The sequence below is a fragment of the Solanum pennellii genome, chromosome 12 (genome assembly GCF_001406875.1).
Source record: "Solanum pennellii chromosome 12, SPENNV200".
NCBI classification, from domain to species: domain Eukaryota; kingdom Viridiplantae; phylum Streptophyta; class Magnoliopsida; order Solanales; family Solanaceae; genus Solanum; species Solanum pennellii.
In genome coordinates, this window is record NC_028648.1 from 69,166,356 (window position 1) to 69,188,312 (window position 21,957).

The 21,957-nt window shown below is 36.3% G+C and overlaps 1 protein-coding gene and 1 pseudogene across 1 annotated transcript; both read left to right on the top strand.

The window, feature by feature from the left end:
- The first annotated feature begins 3,006 nt into the window (after positions 1-3,006).
- Positions 3,007-3,643, top strand: LOC107006509 (annotated as a pseudogene).
- Positions 3,644-5,623: 1,980 nt separating this feature from the next.
- LOC107006510 lies at positions 5,624-6,610 on the top strand. Its single transcript, XM_015205047.1, has one exon. It carries the CDS (start codon positions 5,624-5,626, stop codon positions 6,608-6,610), a length of 987 nt encoding a protein of 328 aa, XP_015060533.1.
- The last annotated feature ends 15,347 nt before the right edge of the window (positions 6,611-21,957 follow it).

A 21,957-nucleotide genomic window follows, 5' to 3' on the forward strand; every position in this document is an offset into this window, starting at 1 on the left:
ACGGATCCCACGACGGACCATCATGGGCACGACGGACCGTCGAGGGTGTCTCGTTCCAAAACACTTAGATTCTAAAATTTTGGGTACTGAGATCGACTCACTGAACTTCACGACGGAATGGCAGGACGGACCGTCGTTGGCGCGACGGACCGTCACAAATCTTTCCACAGAATTAACTCTCTGAACTTTACGACGGACCTGCTGGATGGACCGTCACAGTCATGACGGACCGTCGCAGGCTGCGTAACCCTAACTGGGTCGGATTTCTGTTAAAAGTTTTTAAGGGGCGTTTTGGACTATTCATGCTTATAATTATAAAGTTAGTGGGTTAATGTTAATAATTCAATTACTTGGGGGTTAAAGGAGATAACCTTGAAATAAAAAGTGGGTTATTTTTATCATCTTTTATACTTAATTATATGACAATTAGGGTAAAAGAAAAAGGGTTTGAATAAGAAAAATAGAAAGAACAGAGAGAGAAAGAAGAGAGAACGAGCGAGAGAGAGAGAAGAACGAAGAGACAGCAAGGACATTGGGGAAGTAGATTGCTTGATCACGATTCGTCGGTGGAGGTAGGTTATGGTTTATGCTATTTCATAGTAAACTCTTAATAGCGAATGATATGTATTGGGTAGTATTGTAAAGTCTTCTATATGCTTAATTGTATGCTTGCATGATGTGATTATGTAATTGTAGTGGGTTGGAAAGATGAGGCTGTGAATCTTAAACCTTAAATCCACTTTGTTAATGATGATGCCTTGGTATAAAAGAAGGCTTGATGAACTAAAAGAATGAGGGTGATGGATCGGGTGTCACGAACCGACACGTAGAAGTAGGGGATCGGAGTGTCACGTTCCGACACCAGGATAGTAGGGGATCGGAGTGTCACGTTCCGACACATAGTAGTAGGGGATCGGAGTGTCACGTTCCGACACAAGAAGAACAAAGAGAATGAATCTTGAATTATGCTAACATACTCAGATTTTAAAGAAACCTATTTCCCAAAAGAGTATGGTGTGGAGGCTTGAGTCCTCATAGATGTGTTTGGTGTTGTTGTAAATGATTCTTATACTTGTTGCTATCACCTGTTAAGTATTTGGTTGGTTTTATGTATTATTCGATATATATTGCTTTCTATTTTTAGTTGGCCGATGATACCTACTCAGTACTTGTGTTTTGTACTGACCCCTACTTGTATTTGTTTTTCTTTGTTATTTGTGGAGTGCAGCAAATGTACCATCGTCCTCAACTCTAGCCAGTCTTCATCACGTCAGATTTCAGGGTGAGCTATTGTTCCTAGCTTGGACTGGATTCTCTCTAATTCATGTCTTGATGCCTTGATGTTCTGGCATGGACTAGCCGTTCATTTATTTTAGCTTCTTAGATACTCTTAGATTTAGTAATTTGAGGATAGATGTTCTTGTGGTGATGACTTCCAGATTTTGGGAATAATAAGTATTAAATTTTAGAAGTTATTTATTGGTTATAATAATGAGTTTTAAGTCTTCCGCATTATATTCTGTGTATTATGGTTGAAATATTGGTAAGAAATTGGGATTAGATTGGTTGGTTCGCTCACATAGGAGAATAAATGTGGGTACCACTCGCGGCTCGTTTTGGGTCCTGACAAATCAATATGAGGATAAATAACAATTTTATTAGTAAGTTAAATAATACAAAAAAAATTAAGTTAAGTCATACTAAAGTCAATAAAGCGACCGTGCCAGAACCACGGGACTCGAGGGGTGCCTAACACCTTCCCCTCGGTCAACAGAATTCCTTACCCGAATTTCTAGTTCACAGACCAATAAAATAGAGTCAAATTTCCTTTTGATTAGCGATTTAAACAAGGTGACTTGGATCACCAAAAACTCAATTTCAAGTGGCAACTCTGAAAATTAGTTATCCCTTTTCAAAATGTCACTTTAATTGGAAAAACTCTTTTTTTCTTTCAAAACAAATAAAAATCAAAAATATTGAGAGAGAGAAAAAAAGGGGCGTGACAGATGGCGACTCCGCTGGGGATTAACTAGAATTCGAGCTTTAAATATTAATTTATGTATGACTATGACTTATTTATTTACATTTTTGAATATTGTTTTTATTGTCTTAATGTGCTAATTGTATATTTATTTTTATTTTAATATTGTTTGAACGGTATATAAATTGTTTTCTTGCACACAACTATGAGTATTCATTAATATAATTATGGAAATTGCGACTGCGCACCCCAACTTTGTAAAGATAGCCAGTGGATCTTCGATCCATGGTGAAGGATATTTAGTCACACCATTTTAGGATGGGGAGCACCCATGCACAAAGCCGGAAAGCGCTGCTACCGGTACGTTGTTACTCCCTGACTCGAGTTGTCCGCTCGTTTTACAGCCAGTCTAGATATCTTACCTTAGTAGAATTGAAACTTTCAGACATGATATCCTTACTATGTTCCGATTTATTTGCATCATGTGCATGTAACATAGCGAAATATAGCATAGGGGCCCAATCTGACTAGGACAGATATCTTTCGTGAGACTATCATGTGCATTTTTGTGCTACTTGTTGCATCATGTGAAGACTGTAACAAAATGTTGACCGGCTTTAGGATAATCGACTAATGAAATAAATATATATTTTCTACCCATTTTCAACCAATGATTCAAAATAAACAAATTAATACACATATATATACATACACACCTAATCCTCAATTTTATTTTCGCTTTTATTAAAATAATACATAAATAATAAATATAATAATATTAATAATATATGTATATATGTCTTTTGAATTGTACATATACACATTCTTTTATTTTTCTTTCTCTTTTTTTTAATCAAAATTGTCTCTTTATCTGGTCGTTCTTTTCAAAAACAACCTGAATCAATGATAACTTTAGACATTCCGAATCATTTTTATTTTTATTTTTTTAACTACTCCAATAAATAATTTTGAATTATCAAAATTTCACAATTAAATTTGGTTTTAAAAATCCCGATTTTCTTTTTCTCAACCAGGTAATCATGAGATCTATGAGGTGTGATAAAAGACCAAGGGATGAACTAGTCGAAATGGTCAATGATCCCCCAAAGTTTATGATCACAGATAAAACCCCACAACTACTAATGGATTGGTGGAACGATATGCATGAATTTAGGCGGACTGAGATATTCAAACATCTTGGTTTTCTTACAGATATCATGAGATTTAGTCCTGACAGAGGTTTGATCGAGGCTTTGATTCCGTTTTGGGATTCCACAAATAATGTTTTTCGATTTAGTGATTTTTAGTTGACGCCTAAATTAAAAGAATTGAGTGGTTTCACGGGTTTAGGCCAAGATCTTCGAACTAAAACACTGATAGCCCCTAGGAGTGTCAGCAGAGGTAAATTTCTAGAACAAATGCACATCATCCATCCTCATAAGGAGTGTGAGTGTTTTGATAATGGGTTGGTTTCTTTGGAATTCTTGTACTCAAGATATGGAAAGAAGGAAGGATTTTCAAGCTATGGGAAGCAACTTAAAAATGGACAACACCTCCCTACTTGGGAAAAACATAGACAAGAAACATTCATGGTAGCATTCTTGGGAGCTATGGTTTTTCCAAGGAAGAATAAAAAAATCGATATTCGTCTGTCAGGAATAGTCACTGTTATGATAAAGAAAAGAAAATCCACTATATTGCCGATGATGTTGGCTGATATTTATCGTGCTTTGCCTAAATGTAGAGAGGGGGAGATTTTTTTGAAGGTTGTAGCATTTTATTGCAAATGTGGTTTTTAGAGCACCTATATCGCCATCGTTTTGCGACGGATTTCAAATCTGATTGGACGAATTATATTTTGAGCCACCCAGAAAGGATGAAAGAATTAGGAGACAAATTTCCAAAAGGTGTCAAAGCATGGATACATTATCTTCTTAAATTGACGGCATCTAAAATTACATGGAACTATCATTGGTTTCCTGCTAGTGAGGTAATTGTTATGTCTTCCTATCGTCCATTCTTCGTTCTGACAAGCCTTCGCGGGTTCCAACCATACATACCCCTCCGATTTCTACGCCAACTAGGACAAAAACAAATTTTACTTAAAGTCAAGGATACGCAGAATTTTGTGTGGGAAGTAGCATTTGAAGATCGAGATCGAGAATCAGAAGCTCAAAAGATTTGGGGTGGTAGTCGAACTTTAAGTTCGAAAGCTATGATTGATGATCGTGTTGAAGGAGAAGTTGACCCCTTATACCTCCATTGGTTCTTTGATCAAGCCCCTCTCAAAATAATGCCCGAAGGATCAGCGCGAGAAATCATAGATCGAGAAGAGGAAATTAAAGTAAGAATCAAGCAGGCCCGACTCAAGGTGGAAAGAAATTATAAGTCTACTTTAGATATCCTAAGCAATGACCTAAAAATGTTAAAGAAGAGTTGGCTCGACGTGATGCAATATCCGAGGAAAGAGTTACATTTATTGAAAAAAGGGTTGAAAAGAAGCATCTATCTACTATTCAAACCCTACATGAAGATTTGGGCATTGTCACATGTGCTATGGAGCAACAGGAGGAAGAATATAAGAAAGAAAAAAACCTATTAATACATGCACAAGCTAGGTTACAAAATCAATTAAAAGCCTCTATGGGACGAGAAAGGGACATCGCAAACCGTTTCACATTGTACCAAGCAGAAGTGGAGACCGAAAGAAATCAATGAATGGAAGAGCATGAAGAATTTCATAACCAAATTGAAGAGCTTCAAGCACATGAAGAGCATCTGAGTGATGCAGTTGTCACTACTGAAGAATGGTTGCAGAATTGTCACGAGAATATGGAGGAGGCGAAAGGACAAGTGCTTCAGCTAACAGAGAGCTTGATTGATGTTTATAGTGGTCATCTCCATCGAAGTGATGAGAGCCTGGGTCGAGAGGCGCGTGCATTAGCCCCACATATGCCGAAAGCTTTGTTCAAGGTCTACTCTAGCCTAGGGGGCAATTGATGATCAAGAAATGTCGGAGATGGATTTTTTATTTTTTTATTTTTTTTCTTTCCCTCTTTTGAGTTCGTCAAATTTTGTTTTAATCTTAAGTACTTTGATGTTTTATTTTGGTCATTTTGATTTGAATGGTATTTTCAAGTTAAACAAATGTCGTATTTTTCTTTCGAAAGAAATTTATCCACATGAACTACGTAATGATATGATTCATGTTCAAAAATGATACGTAGGCAACCTTTAATAGGTTCGATCAAAATGCATTCAAATTATTCAAGTAAAGTAGGGGACCAAATGACATAAGCAAGTCGTCCAAAGCCGGGATGAAACATAAAAGTCTTCCAAAACACATTATAGACATACGAAAATCTAGGTGCATAACATACAACGTGAATTTAATATCCTCAATTTGTTGAATCCTAACACATGTTTTTTTATATATATATGAGAATTTAGAGAGTTTAAAAGGTGGTTGGTTTGTGAGGAGAGATGGCATCTCATCAATATAACACAAGATCAAAAGGGAAAGAAAAAATGACCCGTAAAGACGGAACAGAGTCGGAAAATGATAACGCACAAACCCAAATGGTTCCGCAAAAATAGGTACCTATAGAAGAGGTGAAAATGTTAAGACAACAGATGACCGAAATGTACGAAGCTTGGATGAATGGGCAAGCTCCTCCTCCTTCAATTCGAGAATATTTGAATGCGAATATGCCATTCCCCATCCAAGTCTCAACAAGTGACCCGGTTTATCCACCTGGGTTTGGACCCTACATTAACACATCTAATACTGCTGGAACTTCCTCAGTAAACCCGTTAAAACCATCAATGATGAATAATCCACTTTTCATGCCTACTATCCAAACTAATACAATTCCTCAACCGACACTGGTACAAAAATCCAATGATGACCCTATACTCAAAGATCAATACGGCCAAGGTCATGCCCCCAAATTAACTTTCAATGTTCCTAACTCTTACCACAGCCAATACAGTTCTCCTGTTGAAGTTGAGAAAAACATTAAGAATAAGGAACATGAAGAAATTGCAAGGAAAATGAGGAGTTTGGAACAAAACATAAGGAATATGCAAGGTCTGGGAGGACACAAAAGTGTCTCGTTTAAGGACTTATGCATGTTTCCTGATGTTCACTTGCCTCTAGGGTTCAAAACTCCAAAGTTTGATAAATATAATGGTCATGGCGATCCAGTGGCTCATTTGAGAAGATTCTGTAATCAGTTGAGAGGAGCCGGAGGAAAAGAAGAACTTCTTATGGCTTACTTTGGAGAGAGTTTAACGGGGGTAGCATCAGAATGGTTTATCGATCAGGACATTTCTCATTGGCACGTTTGGGATGATATGGCACAAGATTTTGTCCAACAATTTCAATACAATATCGATATTATTCTCGATCGCAAATCCCTAGCTAATATGAAAAAAAAGCCATCAGAAAGCTTTAGGGAATATACCATAAGATGGAGGGAGCAGGCGGCTAGAGTCAAACCGCCGATGAAAGACTATGAGTTAATTGATGTTTTTCTCCAGGCTCAAGAACCTGACTACTTTCATTATCTTCTCGCCGCAATGGGCAAGCCTTTCGCCGAAGCGATTAAGATCGGAGAAATGGTATAGAATGGCATAAAGTCGGGTAAGATTGTGAGTCAAGCAGCCATTAGAGCTACCACACAAGCAATACAAAGTGGATCCGGTAATTTTACCAATCGAAAAAAGAAGGAGGAAGGGTCCATGGCGGCATCTGGATCAAGAGGTGTTCGAATAGGCATGAACAATCCTTATTGTCAAGTCCAACAAGAACAATATAATTCTCCTCGGCATTATTACCCGTCCCAATATGCAATTCTCAATACTCAGGCATATGTCCAGCCTCCTTCGCGCCAACAATGGCTGGGGCCTGCCCCACAAGTTTCTCGCCCACAACAACAAAATTTCCAGGCGCCAAACAATCCACGTCCCCGGACAAACTATACGAGAGAACAAGGTCAAAAAGAAAATTTTACCCCAATTGGGGAATCGTATTTTCTTCTTCGACACAACCTCTATTTGTATAACCTATAGTTAGATATTTCTTTCTCTTTTCTTTTTAATTATTCACTCATGTGTGTACAAAGTTTTATGAAAGATAAAATACGATAATAATATAAGTTATAGTGAATTGTGTGCTCATGAACTTCGGCTAAGACTCGTTTATATAGCTTTGGAGGAATTTGCTCTTTTACAGAAACCCAAGGGAGTTTGAATCAAGGATTTTTGATTAAATCTTTTATTTCATTCTGATTGATTTACTGAGTCTTGAGCATATATGATATGTGCATGAGAAAATCGATTAATATCATTGTATGATGATCTTCTTGTTGTATTGAATCTTTGGCTGATTCGTTAACTTAAATTCATCTGTTGATTTCAATTTCTCCCTTATAGTCTCGGATAGTAACTGATTTGGTTGTCTTGAAAATATGATGCACATTATCTCTTCCCTTTCTTAGGTGATTTGTTTTGCAATCTTTAATTCAGCAATCTTGAATCTATTTGATTGATTTTTGGAATATATGTTTGATCATGATCTGCTTGATTGATTCTAGAGATCAATACATATCTTTATTGCAATATTTTTTTCCTTTTCTGTCTCGTACATCACATGGATTTCCCTCTTGATTTTGTATATTTTGTTTTCTTTCTTTTTTGTTTTCTTTGCCTTGATTGATGATTTTGGCTATCTTGAATATACTCTGCATCTCTTGATTGATACACATATTTTCTTCTTCTTTAGGTTTTATATTCTTGACTTATGTTTTTCCTTCTTTGCATGCAGCAAGTCACGAGTGGGTCAAGTGTTCCATTATTAAGATTAACTGATTCTATGAAGCTAACAATCTCCCCCTTTTTTATAATGACAACTAATTCACAATTTGTATATACTTAAAGAGGTAGTGAAACTTCTCTGATATATTTTGCAGCTCCCACTGTCATTAAGCTATGTGTCTCCCTCTGACTTGATTGCCTCCTATTAAAGAGACTTAGGCTATTTTTCTTCTTTGGCGTGATAAAAAGAAAGTGCAAGAGAAAAGATAACATAATCAACAAATTAGAAAACATTTTCAAAAGATCTTGATTAAAATGATGCTTTATCAATACGCTTAGCCCTAGAAAGATACACAATATATTTAGATAAACACTAGCATTATTGCAAAAGGTAGGAACAAATTAATAAGAAAGATCATAAACAAGCAATGGATGCATCATTCATGACAATTTAGGTATAACAACTTCTAACAGCTAGGTAATTTGACTGTGTAGAAGATAGTGAAAACAAAGTTTTCTTCTTACTGTTCTAGGAGAACACGGATTGTTCTAAATTTTGACACGTTTCACTGACACTTTTGCTTTAATTTTTATCGCTTGAAAATTCAACATTTGAATGTCCAATTAAATAAAAATGATATGAGTGAGGGTACAATAATTCAAGTTATGTATTTCCGATAAGATAACTAAAGTTCCAGTTGGTGAATGTCCTACTACCAGAGCAAAAGTTTTATCATAATCAGTACCTTCCTATTGCATGTATCCTTGAACAACGAAACCTGATTTGTTATGAATGAATTTTCCATCTTCATTTAGCTTATTTCGAAAGATCCACTTGATTCCAATTATAGGACAATTTTTTGGTTTTTTTCGGTGAGAGCCCATACTTGGTTAGTTTCAAACAGATAAAGTTCTTCTTTTATCGCTCGTTTCCAAGATTCATCTTCCATCACCTCATTTATACGTTCAGGTTCAAATCAAGAGACGTGTGTTATAAATTCTTGTTTTCTCACTAAAGCTCTGGTTTGTAATGAGACGGTTGGCTTGCCCATGATAAAGTCATTTGGATAATTTAGCGGAGTGTCTCCATTCTATAGGAATACCTCTTTCCACTAGTCAACTATATTTTTGGAGTAGTCGACGATTCTATTATAATATGAATAGAAGTATTTGAGAGGTTCTTAGTGTCAACTTTAGAAGTAGTTTCATCATCTATAGACTCTACTTCCTGCATCCTTGGATTAGTTTAAAAAAACAACAAGAACAAATTCTTCAATACTTAAAGTTCTTTAATTAAGAAGTCAAAATGCACGATAGACGGGTGGATAATCTAATAATAAACCTTCAACACTTCTTGTATCAAACTTACCCAGATTTGTGTTACAATTGTGTAAACAGACATTTACATCCGAAAGGATGAAAATAAGTGATATGACTTATAACAACTCATAACTCATATTGAGTTATAATAGGTCTTCTCAGGCATCTGTTCAAAATATGGACGACAATACTTACTGCTTCACCCAGAAATGATCAGGGATATTTCAATAAAAAGCATGGTTCAGGAGGCGTCTTGTAACAAATTTTTTCATTCTACCACCACACCATTATGCTGGAGTGATCTAGGAGATGAGAAATTTTGTTGAATCCATTTTTATCATAAAATTCGTCAAATCCTTTATTCTAAAATTATCCACCATGATTGCTATGAATTTATGGAATAAAATATTTTGCTTCTCTTTAGACTTTTCTACAAGACACTTCAAAGTTAGAGAAAGTTTCCTTTTTTATGAGATAGGGAAATTACACAAGTGAATCTTGAGAATTTTTCAACGATAATGAAGATATATTTCTTGCCACCAATGTCAGTGGTCCGAGTGGGACCAAAAAGATCTATATATAGAAGTTGCAAAGGTTTAGTGGTACTTACAACATCCTTGACCTTAAACGAATAATGATTTTTCATACCAAGCATCACATATATGGTCTTTTTCGAATTTAAACTTTGGAAACGCAATGACCAGTTAAAGACTTGATAATTTTTCTAAAGTATGCATGTTTGCATGACAGTTTTCTTTGCCAAAGTCAAGATTAATTTGATGCTATAGTTAGACATGAAAGTGTTGGCAACTCAAAATTGTATAGAACATATATATGATCCCCAATGATTGTGATATCCTTAGTCATATATTTGATAGTGCAAGTTATAGCAGTAAATAAGACATCGAAAACAACATTACATACTTTACTGATTCTAAGAAGGTTGTGTTTATGTCCCTCCACCAGGTATACTTCGGATAGATCACATAATGAGCTAAGAGTAATAGATCAAACTGCTACTACTTCCCATTTTGATTGTCTATGAACCCTACATACACTTCATCATTTTATATTACACACACTACACCATTTTAAGTCTACGACAACACTAAGTCTGGACAACGCTTGTAAGTGTTGCTTAAAATAGTTTTAGGAATGCTTTTAAAGCGTAGTCCAAGTTTTTGACTTTTGGCTACGATAAAAATGGCAACACTTGTAAAGTGTACTCTTTAATGGTATAAGTTACACTTTATAAGCGTTGTTAAAGTATAATATAATTGGCAACAACTATTTTCATATATGGACACACTTTTAAATTGTTCTATTTTTATTAATTTTAAAAACAACACATTACAAGTGTTGCCTTTAAATTTTCACTATATTCCCTCCAGCCTTTTTAACTATCTCTCCCATTTTTATTAAGAAAAAAATATATTTCATAAACCTTTAAAAATTGCTTTTTCCCCAAATAAGAACTGAAGTACTGAAGAACACAGTAATTCTCCAAAATCGAGCTGAGATTCTCTCCAGCAAACTTTCTCGCTGAATCTTGGAACAACACACTGAATCAATTAAGAAATGCTTGCTCAGTCAATGAACTTCTCACTGAATCGATGAATCGCTGAAGGTTTATCACGTAAGTCATAGAACATTCACACTATATTTTTTCCCAAATCAGAAAAACATTCATCCATTTGAAGAACACGATTTTCTTTGCAAACAACGTCTGAAGAGCACGATTTCCATCAAACATTCTCACAGGTATCACGATTTCACGTTGAAAAAAACATGACTTCACGATTTCTTGTTGAAGAGTTGAAGGTAACGCCTCAGATGAACACTCCTCACTAAAATGCTTTACTTGAGAAGGTGATGTTTTAAAGCTTCATCACATTTTTTTGAAATAGGGTTTTATCAAGTTTTAAATAGTATCTTTGAAAATCTAAATTTTAGATCAAAGGTTTTGACATTCTTGTCTCTGCAGATACGATTTTTGTTGATTTCTAGGAGTCTAGATTATAGTTTTATTGCCCATATACGTTTTGATATTCACCTGGACAGTTCTAAATGAGACATGCCTTACTCAGAATAATATGATGGTAAGGACAATTCATCTATTCAACAAATGTAATATGTGTAAAAATAAAGGGAAACAAAAACATAAAAGATTGTCATTTGTGGTAATTTTAATGCCCGACTCTTGTTTACTTGTTCTCTTCGCGATGGAGACGTGTTCATTGCTAAGGTTGGTAGTAAGGTTGTGGTGGAGCCATATAGACATGGAGGCGTGTTCAGTGCTAAGGTAAAGGAAGATGATCTTTGTTCTAAGAATTTGGTACCTGGTGAAGCTGTCTACGATAAAAAGGTAATCTCTTTTCAGGTTATAACATTTCTTTTATCATTTTGTTAGATTTTCTACTGTTCTATTGTTGTGTGGATGTCCAAATCGAATAAAGATACGTGGAAAGCAGAAAAAGAAAAACATAGAGACGTGGACAGCTACAATAAAGAAGATAAGGAGAAGAAAAGAAAGAAAGAAAAAGTCGTAAAGTAAATAGTAAGTATTTATATCTAGTTTTGGTTTTTTATAATTTTTGTGTCGTTTAGGTCTTTGTTTTTTACAATATTTAGCTGTGCAACCAAACTGTGGTGCTGTTTTATCATTACAACATGCTAGATTTTTAATTAATACTTTTTCCTAATGTTTTACTAGTTCTTGTTTTAGCAGATAATAAATAAAGAAATACTATGTAGTTAGCCAAAAAGAACACATCATAGACTGTAAATATACAAGAGGAAAGGCACAAATACCTATAATATATAAGAGGATAATAAATTAAGAAATACAAGATATAAAAGCTAAAACACCCATAAAATACGTACACTTGGGAGGAACAGAAATATTGATAAAAGCTTGTTTTAGAGAAGGAATAGATACACCTATTGAAATATATTTAGCAGATGATAGAATTATATACCCTATAGAAAAAAGCGTAATTAGTGCAGTAAAAGGAAACTTAATATACCAAAAATTTAAATTTATAATAAGTGTCAACTACTCAGTAGCATTAACAGATAGAAATATAGATAAATCATTAGTTCTATATTGGAAAATGTCTGGAATAGAACTAGCACCAGGCAGCAAAATTGTTTACCAGAAGATAAATGGGAAAAATTAAAAACACCTATGGTAGTGACAGGATTTAATAATGAAGGTAGTATGATTACATATAAAGCAAAAAATATAAAAATACAAATATGGGATAAAATACTAACAATAGAAGAAATTTACAATTTTGAATTTACAACAAACGATATGTTATTAGGAATGCCTTTTTTAGAAAGATTTTACCCACATATTATAACAAAAACATATTGGTGGTTTACTACACCGTGCGGAAAAAAAATAAGAGCAAAAAGAGTAAATAACAAGCAACGTGAACCCACAGAATGGATACAAGGAAGTGAAAAAATAAACCAGGAAATGAAAAATATAAGTAAAAATCAAATAACACAATTAGAAATTATCATATTTACAATAGATAAAGTTAAACTAATTAACGAACTACTAGAATTATTATATAGTGAAAATCCATTACAAGGATGGGAAAAGCATAAGATGAAGGTAAAAATTGAATTAATACATGAAAATAGTATAATAACACAAAAACCATTAAAATATAATTTTGATGATTTAGAAGAATTCAAAATGCATATAGATGAACTATTGAAGAATAATTATATACACGAAAGCAATAGTAAACATACAAGTCCAGCATTTATAGTTAATAAACATAGTGAACAAAAACGAGGTAAAAGTAGAATGGTCATAGATTATCGCAACTTAAATGCTAAAACTAAAACATATAATTACCCAATACCAAATAAGATACTAAAAATAAGACAGATACAAGGATATAACTATTTCAGTAAATTCGATTGTAAATCAGGATTTTATCACTTGAAACTAGAAGAATAATCTAAACAGCTAACAGCATTTACTGTACCACAAGAATTTTATGAATGGAATGTTCTACCATTTGGATATAAAAATCCACCAGGAAGATACCAACATTTTATGGATAAATATTTTAATCAATTAGAAAATTGTATTGTCTATATAGATGATATATTATTATACTCAAAAACACAAGATGAACATATCAGGTTATTAGAAAAATTTATACACATAATTAAACATTCTGGTATAAGCCTAAGTAAAAAGAAAGCAGAAATTATGAAACCTCAGATAGAATTTCTAGGAATACAAATAGATAAAAATGGGATAAAGATGCAAACCCACACAGTACAGAAAATAATTACCCTTGTAACAAATGATTTTTTCATTCTACCACCACACCATTTTGCTGGAGTGGTCTAGGAGATGAGAAATTTTTGTTGAATCCATTTTTATCATAAAATTCGTCAAACCCTTTATTCTAAAATTCTCCACCATGATTTCTATGAATTTATGGAATAAAATATTCTGCTTCTCTTTGGACTTTTCTACAAGACACTTCAAAGTTAGAGAAAATTTCCTTTTTTATGAGATAGGGAAATTACACAAGTGGATCTTGAGAATTTTTCAACGATAATGAAGATATATTTCTTGCCACCAATGTCAGTGGTCCGAGTGGGACCAAAAAGATCTATATATAGAAGTTGCAAAGGTTTAGTGGTACTTACAATATCCTTGACCTTAAACGAATAATGATTTTTCATACCAAGCATCACATATATGGTCTTTTTCGAATTTTAACTTTGGAAACCCAATGACCAGTTAAAGGCTTGATAATTTTTCTAAAGTATGCATATTTGCGTGACAGTTTTCTTTGCCAAAGTCAAGATTAATTTGATGCTATAGTTAGACATGAAAGTGTTGGCAACTCAAAATTTTATAGAACATAGATATGATCCCCAATGATTGTGATATCCTTAGTCATATATTTGATAGTGCAAGTTATAGCACTGAATAAGACATCGAATCCAACATTATATACTTTACTGATTCTAATAAGGTTGTGTTTATGTCCCTCCACCAGGTATACTTCGGATAGATCACATAATGAACTAAGAGTAATAGATCAAACTGCTACTACTTCCCATTTTGCATTGTCTATGAACCGTACATACACTTCATCATTTTATATTACACACACTACACTATTTTAGGTCTACGACAACACTAAATCTGGACAACGCTTGTAAGTGTTGCTTAAAATAGTTTTAGGAATGCTTTTAAAGCGTAGTCCAAGTTTTTGACTTTTGGCTATGATAAAAATGGCAACACTTGTAAAGTGTACTCTTTAATGGTATAAGTTACACTTTATAAGCGTTGTTAAAGTATAATATAATTGGCAACAACTATTTTCATATATGGACACACTTTTAAATTGTTCTATTTTTATTAATTTTAAAAACAACACATTACAAGTGTTGCCTTTAAATTTTCACTATATTCCCTCCAGCCTTTTTAACTATCTCTCCCATTTTTATTAAGCAAAAAAAATATTTCATAAACCTTTAAAAATTGCTTTTTCCCCAAATAAGAACTGAAATACTGAAGAACACAGTAATTCCCCAAAATCGAGCTGAGATTCTCTCCAGCAAACTTTCTCGTTGAATCTTAGAACAACACACTGAATCAATTAAGAAATGCTTGCTCAGTCAATGAACTTCTCACTGAATCGATGAATCGCTGAAGGTTTATCACGTAAGTCATAGAACATTCACACTATATTTTTTCCCAAATCAGAAAAACATTCGTCCATTTAAAGAACACGATTTTCTTTGCAAACAACGTATGAAGAGCACGATTTCCATCAAACATTCTCACAGGTATCACGATTTCAAGTTGAAAAAAACATGACTTCACGATTTCTTGTTGAAGAGTTGAAGGTAACGCCTCAGATGAACACTCCTCACTAAAATGCTTTACTTGAGAAGGTTATGTTTTTGAAGGAATATTGATTGTATTAAAGTGTTAACCTAATAAGGGAATACATGAGATATATATAGGAGATATAGGAAGGAGTACTAATCCTAATAGGACTAGGATTAAGGAGTACTAATCCTAATAGGACTAGGATTAGTACACAGTAAATACTAATATTATTTAATACTATTTATTTAATACTATCTGTTATTATCCCCCCTCAAGCTGAGCTGAGCGGAAGCGAACGGAAGCTTGGAACTGAGGTAATCGTGCTGTCGGCTCGGGAGAGGCTTGGTGAGAATATCAGCCGGTTGTTCTTCAGTGGGTACATACTGCACAGTCATGGTGCCGGCCTGAACTTCATCGCGAACAAAGAGACAATCGGTATCAACATGCTTCATTCTGGTGTGTAGGACGGAATTCTTGGCCACACAGATGGTTGATTTGTTGTCACAATAGAGAGCAGGAACAGTGTGAGTGGCGCGGAGTTCGCGAAGAATATATGTGACCCACATGGTCTCAGCAGCAAGAAGAGCAAGGGCGCGGTATTCAGCTTCAGTCGAGGACCGAGAGACCTTGGGTTGTTTTTTTGTACACCAGGAGATCAGGTTCGGCCCCAAAAAAACGAGAAACCCCGATGTAGATTTTCTGTCATTTTTATCATTCGCCCAATCTGAATCTGAGAAACCCCGAAGCTCCAAGTCCCCGGGTCGAATGAGTAAACCACGACCAAGAGTGCCAAAAATGTACCTGAGAATGCGTTTTAGACAATGGTAATCATGTTCACTTGGTTGATGCATGCGCTGAGCAACTCGGTTGACAGCAAACTGGATGTCAGGACGGGTAATGGCCAGATACTGTAGAGCCCCAATGAGGCTGCGGAAGTGGGTGATATCGGCAAAGGGGGTGTCGGCTCCATTCGTAGACGAAGAGACTGCCATCGGTGTTGGTTGACTGGTGCATTTTTCCAGTCCAGCTTTCTGCAACAGATCTCGAGCATATTTTGACTGATGAAGAAACAAGCCGCTGCCTGTCCGAGAAACCTCCATTCCCAGAAAATAATGTAACGGGCCAAGGTCCTTCATTTTGAAGGTAGTATGCATAGCTCGAGTGACATCCTGAATGAGAGCTGCAGTAGAGCCTGTAATAATGATATCATCTACATAGACAAGAAGAATGACTGTACCGTGTGCTGAATGTCGAGTAAACAGACTCGTGTCGTGTACGCAACACGTGAAGCCGAGTCCCTGGAGGAACGTTTTCAGACGTGTGTACCAAGCACGGGGGGCTTGCTTGAGCCCATACAGAGACTTCTGGAGTTTGCAAACATGTTGAGGGAAGCGGGGATCAACATAGCCCGGTGGTTGCGTCATGTAGATAGTTTCATCAAGCATGCCATGAAGAAAAGCATTGGAAACATCCAACTGATTGATGAGCCAATTGTTGCGCACGGCGAGTGACAGTACCAGGCGAATGGTTTCCTGCCGAATAACAGGACTGAATGTCTCGGAGTAATCAAGCCCATACTCCTGATTGTAGCCTTTAGCAACCAAACGAGCCTTGTACCTGGAAATACTGCCATCCGCATTGTGTTTAATTTTGTACACCCATTTACAGCCCACTGGGTGCCGCCCATGGGGCTTAGGTACAAGAACCCAAGTTTTCTGATCAGTCAAAGCCTTAAACTCGTCATCCATAGCATGACGCCAATAAGCATTTTTTGAGGCAACAGAGTAGGTTGTTGGTTCACTATCGGGAAGGGGTGTATTTGGTAGTATGGTAGCCTGAAAGGTTTTGGGTTTAAAGATACCGGCTTTGCCACGGGTTAACATGGGATGAGTATTGGGGGGTGGCACGGGCGGTGGTGATTCGGGGGTGGCCGGGAAGGACCCAAAACGGATCGGGCTGGAGATGTTGTGGGTATGGGGTGGTTCGGGTTGGTTGTGAGTGTGGGTGGTGGTTGCGGGTGTATTGTGGGTGACGGTCGAAGGGGTGATGAGGGGTGGTTGGGTAGTGGGTGGAGGTGTGGGGGAAGGTGGTGAGGGACCCTGTGAGTATGTTGGAAAAAGGGGAAGGACGCCAATGAATGATGTATTTGTGGAGGAGGAAATAGACTCGTAGGGAAACTCATTTTCGACAAATTTGACATGACGAGATATGTAGACTTTATGAGTTTGTGGGTCAAGACAGCGATAACCCTTGGAGGTAGGATGATAGCCCAAAAAAATACAAGGACGGGATCGGGGTTGTAATTTGTGAGTAATATGAGGGCGTAGCCAAGGGTAGGCAAGACACCCAAAGACGCGGAGGTTGGTATAATTGGGAAGTTCTTGGTAAAGGAGTTGATAGGGTGATTTGTTGGAGAGAGTGTGACTGGGCATTCTGTTAATGAGGTAGTTTGCGGTGGCTAGAGCTTCTACCCAAAAGGAGACAGGGAGATGAGATTGATGTAGAAGAGTAACCACCGTTTCAATGAGATGGCGATGCTTACGCTCAGCCACCCCATTCTGTTCGGGAGTGTATGGACAGGAGGTTTGATGTATAATTCCCAGGGATTGCAGAAACTGGCCAAAGATGTTATTGACATATTCCTTTCCATTGTCACTTCGAAAAAGTTTAACATGAGAATTGAATTGTGTTTTGACCATTTTTTCAAAAGTGACAAAGGTGGTGTATGCCTGTGATTTGTGTTTTAGTGGGTACAACCAAGTGTATTTTGTAAAATCATCCACAAAACAAATATAATAGCGAAAACCAGCAAATGAAGGAACAGCAGTAGGACCCCATAGGTCAGAATGAATAAGTTGAAAAGGTGCAGTTGTACGCTTCTCAGATAAAGTAAAAGGTAATTTATGAGATTTAGCAATTGAACAGGAGTCACAATTGTTTACATGAATGGAAGAAAAACCTAATTGAGACATTAAAGAATTTATTATTTGAGTAGACGGGTGACCCAGACGACTGTGCCACAACAGACTGTGGCCATCAGCCGAAAGAGCCACCGGAGCCACAGGAACGCTTTCTGAAACTGGGTGGGCAGACGAACTTGTGCCAGGAAGAACGTACAGACCATGCTCACAGGGGCCCTGAAAAATCACCCTCTTGGTAGTATTGTCTAGGATCTGAAAATCATTAGAGGTGAACAAGAGTGAGCAATTATTGTCTTTTCTGAATTGGTGAACTGAAAGGAGATTGGATTTAATAGAAGTGACGTGGGTAAGGTTACCTAGGTGAAAGATAGCGGTGGGGGTTTTAATGGTACCCGTGCCAGTGTGAGAAATATTAAGGGACTCACCGTTGCCAACAGTAATACCATTGGAGCCATGATATGGATTTGGAGCGTTAAGCTTGGATAGATCAGAAGTAACGTGCATGTTGGCCCCAGTATCCAACAGCCATTCAGAGGAAGGGCCGGCTTGAGATGCATAATTGGCACGGTTATCACTATTTCGGCTCTCCTCATACCGAAACCAGCAACGAACAGCGGTGTGTCCTGTTTTCTGACAGATTTGACAAGTTGGACGATCCCGCTCGTAAGTGCCCTGCCCGCCGCTGGAAGATGACTGCCCGCCGCTGCCGAAGGAGTGCAGGCTGTTGTTGCTGCCGTGCTGCTGACCGTCGTACGGCGGACGACTGCCCTGCCGACCGCCGCGCCCGCGGCCTCCGCTGTTTCTGCCGTAGCCGCCGCGGCTCCCCTGCCGGCCGCCACCACGCCCCCCGCGATAGTTCTGGCTTGCGGTGAGGGCGGTGGCCGGCTCCATAACAGCGGCTTCTCGGAGAAGAAGTTTGCTCTCCAGATCCACGTTGATTTCTTCACTTTTTAGCCACGAGGAGAGAGTAGCCAGGTCAACGGGCGTTGGACTGATGCGAACCGCCTGTTTAATGGAGGAGTAAGCTGATGGGAGCCCCCGAACGACGCACATGACGAGATCTTTTTCGGGAATGATTTCGTTCACGGTGTCGAGGGCTGTGATGATGGTGGAGACCTCGTCTAAATACTCCGCCATAGTTTTCGTGCCTTTGGTAATTGTGTGGAGACGATCACGCAATTGAAAAATATGAGAGTGGGAAATTGATGCATAGCGTGTTGCGAGGGCCGTCCACAGGGCTGAAGCAGTTGTGTAGGATCGGACGTGTTTCTGAACCGTGGGAGAGATGACCGCAATCAAACATGATCGGATCTGGCCATCCACGGCTTTCCAGGCGGCATGGGCCGGATTAGTTTTTTCTGATTTGTCCGTGGCGGTGATGACTGCCGGCGGCGGTTCTGTGGTTCCATCGACGTATTTGCGAAGGTAATTGGCCTCAATGGCTGTAAGAACGGTGATTTTCCATGTAGGGTAATTTATCTGATAATTTTTCGGGAATCAGGGCATGAAGATGCATGAGAAGGAGTTTAACGCCAGAAGGAAGTGAATCGAGAGGATCCACCTCGGTTGTCATGGCTGCCGCCACCCAAGAGAAAGAGAGGGAACGATCGGTGCCCTAAAGAGAGAAAAAAAACCTAGAGAAAAGAAGATCTAGGTTTTCTGGCTCTTGATACCATGAAGGAATATTGATTGTATTAAAGTGTTAACCTAATAAGGGAATACATGAGATATATATAGGAGATATAGGAAGGAGTACTAATCCTAATAGGACTAGGATTAAGGAGTACTAATCCTAATAGGACTAGGATTAGTACACAGTAAATACTAATATTATTTAATACTATTTATTTAATACTATCTGTTATTAGTTTTAAAGCTTCATCAGTTTTTTTGAAATAGGGTTTTATCAAGTTTTAAATAGTATCTTTGAAAATCTAAATTTTAGATCAAAAGTTTTGACATTCTTGTCTCTGCAGATACGATTTTTGTTGATTTCTAGGAGTCCAGATTATAGTTTTATTGCCCATATACGTTTTGATATTCACCTGGACAGTTCTAAATGAGACATGCCTTACTCAGAATAATATGATGGTAAGGACAATTCATCTATTCAACAAATGTAATATGCGTAAAAATAAAGGGAAACAAAAACATAAAAGATTGTCATTTGTGTTAATTTTAATGCCCGACTCTTGTTTACTTGTTCTCTTCTGCGATGGAGACGTGTTCATTGCTAAGGTTGGTAGTAAGGTTGTGGTGGAGCCATATAGACATGGAGGCGTGTTCAGTGCTAAGGTAAAGGAAGATGATCTTTGTACTAAGAATTTGGTACCTGGTGAAGCTGTCTACGATAAAAAGGTAATCTCTTTTCAGGTTATAACATTTCTTTTATCATTATGTTAGATTTTCTACTGTCCAATTGTTGTGTGGATGTCCAAATCGAATAAAGATACGTGGAAAGCAGAAAAAGAAAAACATAGAGACGTGGACAGCTACAATAAAGAAGATAAGGAGAAGAAAAGAAAGAAAGAAAAAGTCGTAAAGTAAATGGTAAGTATTTATATCTAGTTTTGGTTTTTCTATAATTTTTGTGTCGTTTAGGTCTTTGTTTTTTATAATATTTAGCTGTGCAACCAAACTGTGGTGCTGTTTTATCATTACAACATGCTAGATTTTTAATTAATACTTTTTCCTAATGTTTTACTAGTTCTTGTTTTATCAGATAATAAATAAAGAAATACTATGTAGTTAGCCAAAAAGAACACATCATAGACTGTAAATATACAAGAGGAAAGGCACAAATACCTATACTAAATAAGAGGATAATAAATAAAGAAATACAAGATATAAAAGCTAAAACACCCATAAAATACGTACACTTGGGAGGAACAGAAATATTGATAAAAGCTTGTTTTAGAGAAGGAATAGATACACCTATTGAAATATATTTAGCAGATGATAGAATTATATAACCTATAAAAAAAAGCGTAATTAGTGAAGTAAAAGGAAACTTAATATACCAAAAATTTAAATTTATAATAAGTGCCAACTACTCAGTAGCATTAACAGATAGAAATATAGATAAATCATTAGTTCTATATTGGAAAATGTCTGGAATAGAACTAGCACCAGGCAGCAAAATTGTTTACCATAGGATAAATGGAAAAAATGAAAAACACCTATGGTAGTGACAGGATTTAATAATGAAGGTAGTATGATTACATATAAAGCAAAAAATATAAAAATACAAATATGGGATAAAATACTAACAATAGAAGAAATTTACAATTTTGAATTTACAACAAAAGATATGTTATTAGGAATGCCTTTTTTAGAAAGATTTTACCCACATATTATAACAAAAACACATTGGTGGTTTACTACACCATGAGGAAACAAAATAAGAGCAAAAAGAGTAAATAACAAGAAACGTGAACCCACAGAATGGATAAAAGGAAGTGAAAAAATAAACCAGGAAATGAAAAATATAAGTAAAAATCAAATAACACAATTAGAAATTATCATATTTACAATAGATAAAGTTAAAATAATTAACGAACAACTAGAATTATTATATAGTGAAAATCCATTACAAGGATGGGAAAAGCATAAGATGAAGGTAAAAATTGAATTAATAGATGAAAATAGTATAATAACACAAAAACCATTAAAATATAATTTTTATGATTTAGAAGAATTCAAAATACATATAGATGAACTATTGAAGAATAATTATATACAGGAAAGCAATAGTAAACATACAAGTCCAGCATTTATAGTTAATATACATAGTGAACAAAAACGAGGTAAAAGTAGAATGGTCATAGATTATCGCAACTTGAATGCTAATACTAAAACATATAATTACCCAATACCAAATAAGATACTAAAAATAAGACAGATACAAGGATATAACTATTTCAGTAAATTCGATTGTAAATCAGGATTTTATCACTTGAAACTAGAAGAAGAATCTAAACAGCTAACAGCATTTACTGTACCACAAGGATTTTATGAATGGAATGTTCTACCAT